Source organism: Aspergillus caelatus, assembly GCF_009193585.1.
Source record: "Aspergillus caelatus strain CBS 763.97 unplaced genomic scaffold BDV27scaffold_321, whole genome shotgun sequence".
In the NCBI taxonomy this organism is placed as follows: domain Eukaryota; kingdom Fungi; phylum Ascomycota; class Eurotiomycetes; order Eurotiales; family Aspergillaceae; genus Aspergillus; species Aspergillus caelatus.
Window position 1 is genome coordinate 1 of NW_022475584.1, and position 14,998 is coordinate 14,998.

The window sequence follows — 14,998 nt, forward strand, 5'->3', positions numbered from 1 at the left end:
GGGGGGGGGGGGGGGGGGGGGGGGGGGGGGGGGGGCTGCTGCTCCACGATGCGACCTTGATTCCGTCTAAGTCGATGCTGTACTTTGTGGAGTAACCATCGTACATCTGAGTAGTTCCAAATCTGTATCGTATATAGTTCACTGCCCTAGTATCCCACCATAGTCTATCGGTGGATATGAGAGAAGCTCGGCAAAGGATGGCAGCGGTCAGGAGATAGTCATCTCGGCTCATGGTCTCATAAGCCTTCGACAAGACGAGAGCGTAGGCAGGTATGATAAACTTGAAGTCACGGATCGATGCCATGCCAACGTCGTCGGAGAGAACACGGATAATAGTCTCAAGGAAGCTCACAGTCCAGTTTTTGTCGAGGCGATTAAAGAAAGCATAAGCCCGCACATAGCGTATGAGCAAACTTCTTCGATGAGGGGGTCCAACAAAGCTGTAGACGGGCCTACGATCTGTACCCTGATTGCAATGGCCAACATAAATGATTTGGCCGGGGTTCTATCGGTAGAGTCGCATCTCACTACAGATCCACGGGCGGTCGGTGGTCTTGTCGAAATCCTCGTTGACCTTGTCGTAAGCAACTATCACGGTGATTGTCTTGTACAGTGTCGAAAATGCCAGGACTTCTTCGATTAGGGAATCGCCGTCTAGGGTTTGATCAATAGAGATCAGAGCAACGAATAGGTACTTGATAGACATAGACTTGGCAACCTGTACTGCGCTGGCAATATTTCGAGAGTCACGAAGATTGCCGTCCCAGCGCCACGACAGGATAGCCATTTGTGACGCATTCTCAGCGGCAATCTTCACCAGTCGCACTGGCACTGGTTTCGTTGTTCTTCCCAGCTGCTCACCGTGTACGAGGGATTCCTTATCAACCTCGTCGATCACCAGTGCTTTGAATTCAGAAGTAGGTTGGTTAGCAAAGTCGTTCTCGTGGCGCGTGAGGGCCTGTGATCTAATTGTCGAGGTCGTGTGTTGTACGTATTTAGCAGACTTATCGGGCTCGCTGTACAGCCACTTAACATTTCTAGGCGTCAGCGGTGTACGTAGACGTGAAAGTAGCTACCTCTCCTCACCTTGACTTTTGGAGCGAGATGGAAGCCTTTATTGATTTTTCTGTCTTGAGAACCTTTCATTGTGTCACTGCAGCCCATCTTCACCGTGGTTGTGGTTAATGTTGTGATTGATATACGACACAACAGCTGCCAACTCAGCCTGGTCGGAGGCTCAAAGCAATCGAGCCGCTCTGCTTTGGTTGGACATTTTAAAGGTTTGTTATATAAATAAAACCTGCAAACAGAAGATATCTTATACACTTCCTCATATCATCATTAAAAAAAAAAAAGACACCCATCCTCAGTATAAGAGAAAAGTTAGAAGAACAGATAGACAACACCTCGCAAAGAACGCACGATGATAAAACATAGCCCTAATTCTACAACAAGGCAAGAAGGAAAAAGACTAGTCTATTTAATTATGCTGCACGATTATCCGATTGACGCACACTCCTCAGACACCGCTCAAGTCTCTTTCCTCGCTCCTTCTCACGGACAAGAGTAGCCTTTGCGAAAGCACGGATCGCATCTCGACCGACTTTCTCCCTCCAAGTTGTCCAGCCAGCTAGTTCGCTGACGACCACATCTTTGTTCCAGGTGATCTCGCGGGATAGGCGGGCGATCTGAGTTTCAGATTCCTGGATCTTGTTTTCTAGGTCGCGGACAGACTTTTGGCGGGATTCTTCAAGGCCGGGGAAGTTAAGGTTGAATTTTCGAGGGAGCGAGGAGGACACTAGGGAGGAGCGGGAGCGGGAGAGGGAACGGGATGTCGATGTGAGGGTGGATATTACGTTGATGGGGCGGGAGAGCGAGTCTAGAATGGCGGATGTGGTGTTGTCGATGGAGGTGACGTTGTTCAGGAACTGGAGGAGGGGAGAGGAGTCGGATGAGGAGGTTGAGAGGTGAGCGGCGTAGCGACTAAATGCGTCGACATGGGACTGGGGAAGAGCATTGGTAGGTTCCTTAAGGGTTGAGATGGCGGAGGAACATAGACCCAATGCATCCGCTATGTCGGAGGCAGAGTTCTGTAGAGCGTAGCCGCGACGGATCAGACTTCGCGTGTTGGCATGGACAGCGCGAACCATGTCTTGTGCATGTGTAACGAACTGCTCCGTCTCACGCATACCCTCCTGGGTCACGGGCTCATAGTCGTCTGCGATTGACTCGTAGAGTACTTGCGCTTTGCGACGAGACCGATCGGCCATCATCTCCGGCTGGAGTTCTGGGACGAGAAAGAACTCCCAGAGCATTTCGTGGGTTGAAAAGGTTGGGTGAGAGAGTAAAATCTTGAGAAACCTATCTAGCTTTGCCTGCATGTCGTGAAGAACCGAGCGAGATGGCTTCGAGTGGATCTGGAAGGGAGAGCGGAAATCAGAGAGCAAGGGCATGTATGAAGCGGGGTGCTCAATGGAAAGCCATTTTGCGAGATTCTCGAAGTCTGTGTATGTGCGTTTACACGTTGTCACGGTGTAGCTGGTGGTAGGCGCCAGCCTGGATTCGGCGGAATTCGGCGGAGGATTGGGGGCCCCCGACTTGAGAACAAAGCGTACGGTTGCATCTTCCACGAAGAATGAACGGACTACGGTGGTGACCCGGCCGGAGGGGTCGTCCGTTGCTGAAGGCGGATTGGAGATGAGAATCAGATCATCAATGCGGTTTCGCACTTCATCATCCTTCGCAAGTTCAACAGCCGTAAGTCCACGGGCCTCTTTAAGATGCACATCCACCCTAGGGTCCATGAAAAGAATCCGAACTTGATCGATGCGGCCATATTTGCTGGCCATCATCAAAGGGGTGAACCTCTTGTCATTCGTCGCATTTGGATCACAATCGCATTCTTGCAGAATCTTAATGGTAATATCAGGGTCACTAACGATATGGAGCAAAGTATTCCCTTTCGCATCAATATGGTCGTCCAGACGCAGTGGCCGGCCATCGCCTTGAGATTTCTGAGCAGCCGTCAACGCCTCCTTAACCATCGAGCTGTAGTCAGGGTGATCGTAGGATCTACATAGAGCAAACAGCGGCGTCTGCCCATGCTTATCACGTTGACGCCAGGGAAGCAATGTTTCCAGCTTATGCATCACTGAAGGAGTGCTGAAGAGATAATGAGCGACAGTGCGTCCATGAATATCTGACTTCCTCAAGTAGGAGACGATCGTTTGCTCGTCTGTTGTGCTGGAGAGGTAGTCGAGTATGATGTCTACCATCTCGGTGTGCGCAAGTTGGACAGCTGCATTCAATAATGTCGTTCCATCTGTATTCGTATCATCAAGAATGTCTTCTAGGGGATAGTACTCCTCCAGAGTGAGTAGGTACTTCAGGGCTTCTGGTTGGCGATTCTCAACTGCCATCATGGGAATCGAATGGCCGGCGGGATCCTGGGTCTTTGTTAACGTCTCAATTGAGCTGTCTCCTTCGATCGTACTCGTCATGGACCCCATCGTCGTCGTACGAGAAGCGAATGAAATAGCCGAAGACTCGGATAGACTGCGGACATCCATGGAAACCTTCTTGATAGGGCGCCGGATTTCTTCCGGTGGAGAGCTGCTTGCCCATGCCTGAAAAGGGAATACGTGTGCTAAAGGTGGTGTATCCGATGGGGTATCATGAATCGCTAGTTCACCATTGCTTTCGTTGCGCCCACCAAGGATGGGCAGGGACAACGGAAGTCGATCATGTTCATTGTCCTCGTCGGTTCTGAATAGAACTCGACTCCCTTCAGGTTCACAAGGAATATCATCTATCGAGTCTTGACTACCGTCTGGTTCCAGGATAGCTCTCATATCAGCAATGCGTCCAGTTTTAGTTGCATTCCATAAGCGCTTGTTCCGGATGCTCGATCTTCGAAGGCCTGCAGAATCAGTCACAAGGTACGTAAGGACTGCTTCAAAAGTACTCAGAGCGTAGCCCATTTCTCCACTGTCAACATCGTCAACATAGATGAAGTGCTGCATATACAACAATCGTGCTTGTAAATGCTTGGTTTGAGATCTAATGACCACGACAAGCAACAATGAAACCAAAACATCAGCGTTCACTGTTACAGGTGCATTCTGCTTCTCAGATGCTTGTGGGTCGGCTTTATCATAATTACCAGGATACGACAGGATCTTTACCGTTTCCAGCAAGATGTTCAGCATATCATGGGGACATTTGGCATCCAGCATTTTGCGGAACTCCTCCACTGCTTTACCAAGACGCTGCAGTAACTCCCGCTTGCCTTCTCGACCACCCTCAACGACTATTCCCACCTGCGAAACGTCTATGCTCTCCATCTGGCGGATCCTTGTGTCCAACTCCGTATCTTCGGGCTGGCGGAAACTACAAAGGCGGGGGAAAAGAAGAGATTCGTGCACCTGCTCAGCAACGTAGCGTTCGATCAATCTCTCGACAAGAGGTCCAGTCAGATCAGTCGTGGCACCGAGAAAAGACAACTGTTGTTTGTCCACCAATCGAAAGAGGTCAATGGCTGCGGTAACCGCTGTCTCCAGGCTGCGACGCATGAGGTCCTCATCATCTTCAAAGTACTCTTCCGAGTTGAATGGAAGCCCATCTTTAAATCGGGACGATGAACTGCGTACGGAGGCAGTCTCATCGATAGGTGCTTCATCGCGGTCACGTTTCCAGTCAAAATCTTCGGACAATACAGGGGAGCGTGATGGAGGGGGAGGTAATGGTTTGCCTAATTCTTTCCCGAATTCCCGGAATAATCTCTCTAACCCAGGTTGCATCTGCCTTGCGATCATTGGGAAATGTGACAGTAGTTCTGCAAAGGTCTTGATCTCCTTCTTTGCGGGCGAGGAGACCGACTCCCCAGACTTGGCACTGCTGCCTGAAATACTCCTCTTTGGCAGTGTCCCTGGCACCACAGCAGAAATGATCTTGCCGGGTTCGAACGAACCGATTAATGGTCGGGAGATGTAGTAGATAAGCCATGGTTGGGACCCGTTGCTTGGTGTGTAATAGAGGGCGTCAGACAGCAGCTGGGCTTGGGTCAAGGACTTGAACCCTAGAAATGCGGTTTAGCACACGAGAAAGAACTAAGGAACGGTCTCCCTTTCCCCCACCTTTATTGCTATAAACTGAATTCTCTTTTATGATTACAGTGCGGCCATTGACGGTAGTCACCTGCTTTGCCTTCCCCCTACTGTCGCGGACATTCAGATCATCCTTTGTTCCGGCGGTTCCATTTGTGACGGGAATTCGGAGCGCATGGCTGCCTAGAAATTCTTCGGAGACGACGAGATCGGAATAGTAGAGAGACGACTCACGATCGCGGGAGCCGATTAGTGATTCGGTCACAGGAACAAGGAGAACCTAAAGAATGATGTTAAAGCCCGTCACTCAAGTATAGCCCCGCATAGTTCCGCTGGACGTACATGGTTCTCTGTCGGTATACACTGCCCCGGAACAGTGCTTCGGAAGAAGGCACGCAGGAAAGGGTTTAGAGGGTGCATCCAAACGGTCTTGGACGACGTCCCAGTGAGAAAACTCCAGACTTCATCAAGTCGTTGTGGTTCAATTCAAGAGGGGATTTGCGCTGCTCGATCGCCACAGGGGAGGAGCAGCTCCGGCGCATGTGCTTGCGGGCGAGATATAAACAGAAACTCAACGTGCTGGGAAATGGCGCAGTCAAAGCTACTAAAAGCAAAAGAGATGATAAACGAAAGATGACGCAAATTATGTAAATCTCGGGAAAATCAATGGTCCAGGACAAGGAGAAGCAGCGTTTCAGTTACAACAGCTTTCGCGGAGGCCGCAAGAGCTCAGCGCGCTATACCGCATTAGGCAATACTAACTTGTTGACGGATTGGAATCTAGACAACAATCTGATGCCAATCGCATAGAACCACATAAAGCAGGTAAACTAGCAGTTCATTACTACTATACGTAGGAGGATTATGAAGATCTCGCATGATTGAAAAATATCCCGTGTATTCCCGGTACCAAATTGGCTAATATACAGATATAAGTGACAGAACAAACCATTTCAAAAGAGCCTCTCTTCTCTTTCCCTCCAACAGATGCATATACAATGCTGGGCTGTGATTCGGTTATCAATGCTGGAGACATACCGCATGGCAGGTAACATTCTCTGCCGCCACTCAAGATACTAATAAGTCGAGAATGGTAGAACGGCATTGCCCTTCAACCACAGCATTCCCAGGTGGATGTATGACCAGAGAAGGCCGCCCCGAAACCCAAGATATGAAAGGATCTAACCCAGTCTCCGCACCTTCCTGCTCCTGGTACCACCAAACTTTATACGAGTCGAGTCCGTTACGCGGCTGACCAGCCCACGAATGTTCTTACCCTCGTTACCCAGCAGAACCTTGGTGAAAGCCTCACGGCCCAGTCCAAACCCGCGAAATACGATCTCCAGGCGATTGATATCAAGAAGATAGCCCCGTTCCTGCATCTGACCGAACACATGGGACGTCAATTGGTATGCTGGGTCGTATCCCGAACGGTGCCCTTTGCGGAAGCCGAGATGACCGCAGCTCATCGATAACAGCGGGTTACCATTAGGTCGTGTCAAGGTCAAAATGGTGTTATGCTTATGTGAGAAGACGTGTAGGTGATGCGGAGGAGCACGGTCGGCGTAGGGTTGCTTAATCATTTCGGCTTCCAGGCTCTCTGCCATCCTGGAGTAATCACGGCTCACATTCTGATTCGTGCGAGTCCTCTCTCCCTGCATCATCTTGGTGATCGCGGAGAGTGCAGAGTTCTCATCGGTGGCTGCCTCGGGCTTCGCTTTCAGAATCTGTCTCTCAATTTGCCGGGTCTTGTCTTTAGCATCCGACGCGGATGTTCCATGGGTTGAGGAGAACGGTCTGATGAGCCGAATCGAAGAGGTATGAAGTTGGCATTGCCGACCAACTGAAGGCAACGCCTTCAACAGGGAACTCGCAAACGTAGTGTTCATCTTTTGCTAGGGAGGCAGAAATGTCGGGGATATGCGACGAAAGTAGTCGGAAAGAGCGTGGCGGAGAGACCGACCAACGCAGGGAAAACAGGAGGGCGATGATACGGGGTGTGTCACGCAAACGAAGGCAATTGGGCAATCCTAAGTAAATAGGTCGATCTGGTCGCAAAGTACCTCGGGCAGTTGAGATCGTGAACGGCGCAACGGTGGTTCGGGACAGAAGGCGGCGGAAAAGGGCCCGAATTTTCGAGTCTTGGCATTTGCATCTCAACTTTTTCTTTCTCCCTCTCCATTGACTCCGCGGCCGAAATCGCTTCTTCCTCGCCTCCACATCCGACTCCTTCAATTCCCCTTCACCCTCGGGGCATTGCTGATCTCATACTCTTTTTGAGTCCTCTTTTTCATCCTTCTGACATCTATTCATATCATACATAGCATGATTTCGGCTACTAGAATGTCGGCCACCGCGCGGACGGCCACCTTGCGGTCTCAAGTACCGAGTTTGAGAACAGCTGCTTCTCAACGGTCATCCATCCAGGCTTACTCCTCATCGACATCGCCTACAGCCAGAATCTCCCTTTCCTCCAATACCGAACGCGCAACCCGTCCTGTCTCCCAAATCCTTTCCCCGTACGCTGCTCTTCCACTCACGCGATCCTTCCATGTCAGCACTTCTCGCTGGCAACAACAAGAACAGAAGAAGGAGAAAGAACCCGAGGAATCCAAGGAATCTAAGGAATCTAAGGAGGAAAAGGATGAAGGCAAGTCTGAGGAGGAAAAGAAGAATGCGCCTCCTCCCCCTCCTCACGGAGACAAGACTCCCTGGCAGGTCTTCAGAGAGACTCTGCAGTCAGAGTTCAAGGCCTCCAAGGAGTGGAACGAGTCCACCAAGGCTCTTGCATCTTCAGCACATCAGTTCACAGAGAATGAGAACATTAAGAAGGCTCGTGCCGCCTACGAAGCCGCCCATGGAGCGGCTGCGACTAAAACCGGAGCTGCCTTGAAGTCAACCGGTCAAGCCCTTGGCAAAGGAGCTTCCTGGACATGGAATACTCCCGTCGTTAAGGGTATCCGAAAGGGTGTTAACGCGACCGGTTCTGGAATCGAGAAGGCGACGCGGCCCGTGCGAGAGACTGAGGCTTACAAGAACGTCAAGGATGCCATCGACGATGGCAGTAGCTCCCGTTATGGTGGCTATATTGACAAGGAAGAGCGCCGCAGATTAAGGAAGAAGCGTGAAGAGTTGGAATTGAAGGCTGGTAAGCGGATCGAACCCATGGTTGAAGATCCAAAGTAAGTCGCTCTCCCAAGATTGTATTGGTCATTCCGTTGCTAACCTTGCGCTCCCTCCCAGTGCCGGTACCAACGTCACACTTCATAAGGACTCTGCCTGGAAGGAGTCATGGCGCGACTTCAAGGACTCCAACCCTATGATGCAGAAACTCTTCGCTTTCAAGGAAACCTATAACGAGTCTGAGAACCCATTGATCAGCACTGCCCGCAGCATTTCCGACCGCGTGGCTGGATTCTTTGCTGAAAATGAAACTGCTCAAGTCATTAAGAAGTTCCGTGAAATGGATCCCAACTTCCAGATGGAGGAATTCTTACGGGAGATGCGTGAATATATCCTTCCTGAGGTTTTGGACGCGTACGTCAAGGGTGATGTTGAGACCCTCAAGCTTTGGCTCTCCGACGCTCAATTCAGCGTCTACGCCGCCCTCGCCAAACAGTACACAACTGCCGGTCTCAAGTCCGATGGTCGTATCCTCGATGTCCGTGGTGTTGAAGTCATGAACGCCCGTATGTTGGACCCTGGCGATATTCCTGTGTTCGTGGTGACCTGCCGTTCACAGGAAGTACATGTGTACAAGAACGTGAAGACCGGCGAGCTTGCCGCTGGTATGGAGGATAAGGTCCAGCTGGTCACTTACGCCATTGGTCTCACGAGGATACCGGAAGATGTTAATAACCCGGAGACCCGGGGTTGGAGATTGATCGAGTTGCAGAAGGCTGCTCGTGACTACATCTAAACGGCCCCGAACACATTTTTCCCTTCAGCGTATCCATTCTTCCTCATTCGACGATCATATTATAACCGACCAACCATGTCTTGATTATCGGCGATTTTTGATGAATTACCTCCCCAATATTTCTCTTCTCCATTGTTTTGATATCATCCGACTGTACAATATGAACTTCCCAAAACTCATAGAGCCAGGTGGAACCAGTGCTTCAGGTTATGTGTGATAGTAGCCATTGCTAATTTTGCTGGATGTTCTTTTTTTTTCTTCCTTTTCTCTCTTTGTATCCATTTCCCCGACTGCTGCCTTGGTGTGGGTTTCAGCTTCTCCGGTACACACGCGACTGGAAGGCGATACCTCAGCCCACGGTAACAGTGTCATTTCCATACATAAGTTGGTTTAATGGTTTGCCTGGCGTATTCGGCGTTTGCTGCTATTGACTGCAAGATCAACGCTCCACTCTCCCCATCACTTGCATCTGGATATATGTCCAGCTTGTTTGCCATTATATATTATAGTCCTATAGCCATGAGAACTTATTACTTATAAAACTTTTCCCTACGCTACTCAAGAGACCCATTGGCTACTAGTATTTAAATACTCTACTCATGCAAAATAAACTTAGATTTTGAAGAGAATCGAATTTTTGTTACCGTTGGCCTAATCGTAGACATAACTATATATTTATATTCACTCCGTAACATAAGGACCAAGTTTTGCTGAGATGTACATAGCTAAGTGTAGGTGAAAAATATTTAATATGAATGATTCCTCAAAGTAAGCGAGATATCAGGAATGTAATAAACATCAGAGCAGTCTCGTATTTATTGACCACGTCCGGCACCACCGGCACCACCACCACCACCACCACCCATTAGATTCCGAGCCCTGCACAAATTAATTAGCTTCAGAGCACAACATTGTCATTTACACAAGTGTAGGACTTACATGTCAGCAATGTTAGGGTCACTCATAAGGCTTGACATATCTGGCATTCCACCACCACTGCCGAAGTTCTCTGCCATCTGCCTCAACTGAGGGTTGCTCATGAGGTTGTTGAGCATGTCCGGGTTGCTCATCAGATTCTGAGCCATGCTGGAGAACATAGGGTTACTCATGAGGGAGCTAAGGTCGGGCATGCCGCCGCCACCGCCACCGCGGCCGCCACCCATCAAGCCGGCGAGGGAAGAGAGATCCGGCATGCCACCAGCACCACGGCTAGCTCCAGCGGCATCGTCAACAGCATCAGCAGGAGGTTCGGCACCACGAGTAGATTCCGCGATCTTTCTCTTGGAGGTCTCCAAACCTCTCTTCATGGCCTCACTGCCGCCATTGCCTTCAGCCTCGATACCCTTCTCATAGGCCTCCTTAGCGCCGTGGAAATCAGCCAGGTCGAAGCGAGCAAGACCCAGACGGCTCCATGCCTTGGAATACTTGGGATCGACAGCAGTGGCGAGCTCGGCATCCTCGGCTGCCTTCTCGTGCTGACCGGAGGCAGAATAGGCAGCAGCGCGGTTGGAGAGGTAGATAGGGTTGGAGGGGGCAATGGACAAAGCCTTGGTGTAGAGATCGATAGCGGAATTGTAGTCCTTGCGTGCCATGGCAGCGTTACCCTCCGACTTCAGCTTATCAGACTCGGCAGTAGGAGCACCGGCTTGGGGCTTCTGGCTGGAGCTGGCCTGCGCTCCGGCACTAGCAGAGTCACCCTTATTGCGGAGCTTCTCGTATACACTATAGATGCTAGCAAGAGACTGACCGCCGACAGCCTCCTTCACAGCAGCTTCATTGGAAGGATCAACCTTGAAGGTATCCGCGATGCACGACTGAGCGATTTCGATCGATTCTGCGTCATCAGCAGTAAGGGTTCCATCCTTCAAGCTGGAGCCCAGAAAGTCGATGATTGCAAGCGCCAAGCGCTTCTTGGACTCGGTAGGAGCCTAGAGATGAGGTATGTTAGCAACGGCAGTGAACACAGGATGCGCAACCTAGGACTCATGCCATAATATAAAAATCCGCCGGGGTATCGCTGTAGAAAGTGCTTCACTTGTCTGAAGAACGATCACCGTCGCGGGGGATTTTGATGCGGGGACTAAAGCAGTAACTCTGTTTGGCACGTTTGCCTGCAAGCTCCCGTGCACGTGATAGCCGTTGCTGCCGTCACCCTCATCATCCGATATACAATTTGCGTTTCTATACGTCGCAGTCGGAAAAAGTATTAGATGATTATGGTCGGTTATCCTGGGATTGACTCTGTCCCGAGTCCGACAGAATAACTTTTCTACGCCTGACGAAGATGACTCAATGTCAGCTCGCTCTTCACGACTTTCTCACCTGTGACGAGCCATGTACTGGCCCAATGGAGTACCTCGGGTCTATGCGGTCAATGGCCCTGCGATTCCCTTCGTGCCGTCCGACGATAATGAAGAATTAGATTTGGAGCGCTCTGTGGAACAGAGACTGTCGCTGAATGATAATGGACCCAAGGAACCGTCCAAGGCGGAGGTTGCCTGGGCTGACGAGGCCATTGACGGCCTCTGCGTCTCTCGGAGTGGTCATATGTTTGCGACTATGACGGCTACTTCAATAGTTGTGTGGCAAACAAGAGTATGTCTCGGTTGAGTGATACCTCCTTCGACGTATACATGTGTTGACTGGCCCCTAGCCGACCGCTGTTGTCGCTGCTGTCGCCCGATCCGCTTCGTCGCTTAGCACTTATGGTCCAAATGTAGCTTTGCTGATGCACCCCGACTCGACGATAATCGTTGTTCAGACGCTTAACGGATACCTCCTCACCTATACGGTTGCTACCGATCCACATGGTTATGTTTATCAGCAGCATTTCGATCACTCTACCCAAACCCGCCGGCAGCAGCTTGCCCGCGAGGAAGATGCGAATGGCGTCCGGGATGCCAGTATTCGCTTCAGGATGGCTATTAAGATAGAGTCCGGAATTGTGAAAGCTCTGGCGCTGGACAACGAGCTTGTGGTTGCTACCGTTAAACCCGCGGCAATTCAATGCATTAGATGGACACCTGATGCGCAAGGCACCCAAACGACCTCGGAATTGCTAAGCCGTATATTGAGTGTGTCTAAGCGGACATCTATTACAGAGATGGTGTACGATCGTGCTATCAACCTCTTGGTTTGGGTTACAAATGAAGGACAGGCGTACGCAGTTCAACGCGTACCCGAGGGCTCGCGTGACCCGGAGAACCCAAAGAAGCTCTTCAACGGTCACTGCTTCCACAATCCGAAAAACGACGGCGAGAAAGCGCTCAGGGTTGCCGTCAATGCTCGGTTCTCGCTGCTTACTGTGAACTGCGCCAACGGTGACATCTTCGTGTATACCGCTAAAGACTACCTTGGAAATGTCCCACTATCTCATAAACTGCAACTCCCAGCATCGCCTCATACAACAGGCAATTTAAGCTTCATGTCCTACTCGCCGGATGGATACTGTCTCTTTGCAGGCTATGAACGTGGTTGGACAACATGGAGCGTGTTCGGCAAGCCGGGAGGAAATAGTTTCTCGACGGACAGGTCTCTTGCTGAGACCAATGCCGAGGATTGGCTAACAGGGGTCTCATATGGATGCTGGATAGGTGGAGGCTCAGATATTATTTTGACCGCACAGAATGATCGCCGCCTATGGATTCTGGAGACGGCACGGAGCGCTTTGACAGGCTGCTTTTCATCCGCTAATCTGGCTAGAGGCTTACTACAAACTGGAACCGAGATCATTCTGTATCGAGGGCATGACTTACCCGACCTTATGACTATCTCCGGCAAGGACTCCCTCTGGCATCATGCGCAATATCCCCCGACCTACCTCCACTCACAGTGGCCAATTCGTTCCAGCGTAGTGTCCCAGGATGGGAGATACGTAGCAATCGCAGGTAGAAGAGGCTTAGCACATTACAGTGTCAGTAGCGGACGCTGGAAAGTCTTTGAGGACTCTAAAATGGAGAACTCGTTTGCAGTTCGGGGTGGTATGTGCTGGTACGGACATATCTTGATAGCCGCCATCGAAAGCGACGGGTCATACGAGGTGCGTGCCATATCTTATCAAGAATGCGTTGTATCGAACTAACTGATATAGCTGCGTTTATACTCACGAGAGCTGCCCCTGAATAATCAATCGATCTTGCACATTGAATATCTCCCTTCACCCGTGGTCTTCATCGGCCCGTCGGGGGAGGACTCTATCCTCGTCTACACATATGATAACATCCTCTATCACTTCATTATTAATTCAATGCACACTCGAATCACACTTGTTCCAGTCGGCCAAATTGCGTTTAACGGCATTGTGCGAGCGCCCACGCGAGTCCGGGCGATCAGCTGGGTCTTGCCGGAAGATCAAATGCGTGAGTGTGTCTATCCCATGTGTGCATGTTGCTGGTCTGACAACACCAGGTGATGGCGACCCATCTCAAGATGTGAAAGTGGCTTCTGTTCTTCTTTTGGTCGACGGCAATTTAGTTCTGCTACAGCCGTCTCAATCGCCCGCCGGAGATTTGAAGTATGACATGCGGGTGGTATCGCATGATGTCGAGTACTACATTCTGATGCGTGACCAATTGTCATTCAACTTTGCTCCCCCCATGGAGGAATCTCTTCCGGCCAGCCCGTCCGCTGAAATGGCTTTGAATATGCATCATCATACCTTATCATTGAGAGACTCTCTCTGGACCTTTTGTGGCAAAGACCTCCTTGCTTGGGGTGATGTGCAAGATGTCCTGCGACGAGAAGATGCCCCGAAAGCGATTGAGATACCCCTAGACTTTTATCCTCTATCCGTTTTGTTGAACAAGGGCATTGCTTTGGGAGTCGAGTCAGAAATGACCCAACGACGCGATACCACTTTTGCTGTGCTGAAGTTTGCCATTCGAGTGAGTCAAACCTACCTTTGCAATAGCCCCTTGACTAACGATACAGACACACCTCTTCCTTCCGTACTTCTTGCAATATTCCTTAATTCATGGAGATATGCCGGCTGCGCTGTCACTATGTCAGCATTTCTCCCATCTTTCATACTTCCCGCATGCCCTCGAAATCCTCCTTCACCACGTTTTGGACGACGAAGTCGACAACGAAAGTCGAGATAGCAAACTGGAGGACCCTTCGCAGAAGCATGATCCTCTACTCCCATCGGTTATCTCCTTCCTTCAAGCCTCGCTTCCTGCGCGGGTGTATTTGGACATTGTTGTTCAATGCACGCGAAAGACCGAGCTTCGTTCATGGCGCACTCTCTTCACCTATCTCCCACCTCCAAGAGACCTGTTTGAGCAGGCTCTCAGACTCGACTCTCTAAAGACAGCCGTCGGCTACCTTCTAGTGTTACAGGCGTTTGAAGATGACGATGGCCACGAGGCACCCATTGAAGACTATGTCGTTCGACTGCTCGTGTTAGCCTCGCAAAAAGGCGACTGGGAACTTTGCGCCGAGCTGGCAAGGTTCCTCATTGCTCTCGACAGGTCAGGCGAGATGCTCCGACGAGCTATTGAGCGAACGGGTCTCCGAAACGGGGGCCTCCCTGGGGCAGGCCTAAACGGATCCGGAACAAGTGTCAAAGGACTCGGCCTAGCAATCACACCATCCTGGTCGTCACTCTCTGCCGCATCATCTGTCTCACCCCGTCAAAGCATATCTCGCCAGGGGAGCAACACATCCCGGACCCAAGACAGAATGGACAGCGTTGACGAAGTTTCCTGATATATTGCCACATCTGTACATAACATAACATACCATCCCCGCAACCATACATAGCCATACATAACCAAATCCATAGCATAACTCGATTGAATCGTTGAAATCCATTTGCCTTTGATAATAACCTTACAATAAATACATATATCTATAGATGATCATCATCACTTCATTCCATGCATAGGTAGGTATCAATCCACTCCCCACAACATACCCAAACCAACAATTAAAAATAAACAAACAAGCACACCCCCCAACCCAACCCAACCCAATC

The 14,998-nt window shown here is 50.4% G+C and overlaps 6 protein-coding genes across 6 annotated transcripts; 2 read left to right on the plus strand and 4 right to left on the minus strand.

The window, feature by feature from the left end:
• Nucleotides 1–26: 26 nt before the first annotated feature.
• Nucleotides 27–868, minus strand: BDV27DRAFT_137452 (uncharacterized protein). Its single transcript, XM_032068994.1, has one exon. It carries the CDS (start codon nucleotides 785–787, stop codon nucleotides 506–508), a length of 282 nt encoding a protein of 93 aa, XP_031921665.1. The 5' UTR covers nucleotides 788–868; the 3' UTR covers nucleotides 27–505.
• Nucleotides 869–937: 69 nt separating this feature from the next.
• On the minus strand, nucleotides 938–5,757 carry BDV27DRAFT_137454 (putative VPS9 domain protein). Its single transcript, XM_032068995.1, has 4 exons — nucleotides 5,448–5,757; nucleotides 5,136–5,385; nucleotides 1,087–5,077; nucleotides 938–1,027 (listed from the first exon to the last, which is right to left on the minus strand). Exons 1-3 carry the CDS (start codon nucleotides 5,523–5,525, stop codon nucleotides 1,485–1,487), a joined length of 3,921 nt encoding a protein of 1,306 aa, XP_031921666.1. The 5' UTR covers nucleotides 5,526–5,757; the 3' UTR covers nucleotides 938–1,027; nucleotides 1,087–1,484.
• A 219-nt stretch (nucleotides 5,758–5,976) lies between these two features.
• BDV27DRAFT_137455 (mitochondrial 37S ribosomal protein uS11m) lies at nucleotides 5,977–7,184 on the minus strand. The gene has a single exon (XM_032068996.1). It carries the CDS (start codon nucleotides 6,992–6,994, stop codon nucleotides 6,287–6,289), a length of 708 nt encoding a protein of 235 aa, XP_031921667.1. The 5' UTR covers nucleotides 6,995–7,184; the 3' UTR covers nucleotides 5,977–6,286.
• A 264-nt stretch (nucleotides 7,185–7,448) lies between these two features.
• On the plus strand, nucleotides 7,449–9,024 carry tim44 (protein translocase subunit TIM44; the record flags this gene model as incomplete). Its single annotated transcript, XM_032073545.1, has 2 exons — nucleotides 7,449–8,287; nucleotides 8,349–9,024. The coding sequence occupies 2 exons, from the start codon at nucleotides 7,449–7,451 to the stop codon at nucleotides 9,022–9,024; spliced, it is 1,515 nt and encodes a 504-aa protein (XP_031921668.1).
• A 686-nt stretch (nucleotides 9,025–9,710) lies between these two features.
• On the minus strand, nucleotides 9,711–11,135 carry BDV27DRAFT_67205 (putative Hsc70 cochaperone (SGT)). The gene is made up of 3 exons (XM_032077267.1): nucleotides 11,014–11,135; nucleotides 9,964–10,952; nucleotides 9,711–9,903 (listed from the first exon to the last, which is right to left on the minus strand). The coding sequence occupies exons 1-3, from the start codon at nucleotides 11,014–11,016 to the stop codon at nucleotides 9,840–9,842; spliced, it is 1,056 nt and encodes a 351-aa protein (XP_031921669.1). The 5' UTR covers nucleotides 11,017–11,135; the 3' UTR covers nucleotides 9,711–9,839.
• A 98-nt stretch (nucleotides 11,136–11,233) lies between these two features.
• Nucleotides 11,234–14,829, plus strand: BDV27DRAFT_137458 (RIC1 family protein). Its single transcript, XM_032068997.1, has 5 exons — nucleotides 11,234–11,619; nucleotides 11,678–13,063; nucleotides 13,115–13,382; nucleotides 13,432–13,907; nucleotides 13,954–14,829. Exons 1-5 carry the CDS (start codon nucleotides 11,359–11,361, stop codon nucleotides 14,728–14,730), a joined length of 3,168 nt encoding a protein of 1,055 aa, XP_031921670.1. The 5' UTR covers nucleotides 11,234–11,358; the 3' UTR covers nucleotides 14,731–14,829.
• Nucleotides 14,830–14,998: the final 169 nt, after the last annotated feature.

Coding starts and splice junctions, on each gene's coding strand:
- BDV27DRAFT_137452 (XM_032068994.1), bottom strand. CDS start 787: ATGGCTATCCTGTCGTGGCGCTGGGACGGCAATCTTCGTGACTCTCGA.
- BDV27DRAFT_137458 (XM_032068997.1), top strand. CDS start 11,359: ATGTACTGGCCCAATGGAGTACCTCGGGTCTATGCGGTCAATGGCCCT. Junction 11,620..11,677: donor TAGTTGTGTGGCAAACAAGA/GTATGTCTCGGT, acceptor ACTGGCCCCTAG/CCGACCGCTGTTGTCGCTGC. Junction 13,064..13,114: donor AAAGCGACGGGTCATACGAG/GTGCGTGCCATA, acceptor TAACTGATATAG/CTGCGTTTATACTCACGAGA.
- BDV27DRAFT_137454 (XM_032068995.1), bottom strand. CDS start 5,525: ATGCACCCTCTAAACCCTTTCCTGCGTGCCTTCTTCCGAAGCACTGTT. Junction 5,386..5,447: donor GTATACCGACAGAGAACCAT/GTACGTCCAGCG, acceptor ATCATTCTTTAG/GTTCTCCTTGTTCCTGTGAC. Junction 5,078..5,135: donor TTCAGTTTATAGCAATAAAG/GTGGGGGAAAGG, acceptor CCGCATTTCTAG/GGTTCAAGTCCTTGACCCAA.
- BDV27DRAFT_137455 (XM_032068996.1), bottom strand. CDS start 6,994: ATGAACACTACGTTTGCGAGTTCCCTGTTGAAGGCGTTGCCTTCAGTT.
- BDV27DRAFT_67205 (XM_032077267.1), bottom strand. Junction 9,904..9,963: donor GACCCTAACATTGCTGACAT/GTAAGTCCTACA, acceptor TAATTTGTGCAG/GGCTCGGAATCTAATGGGTG.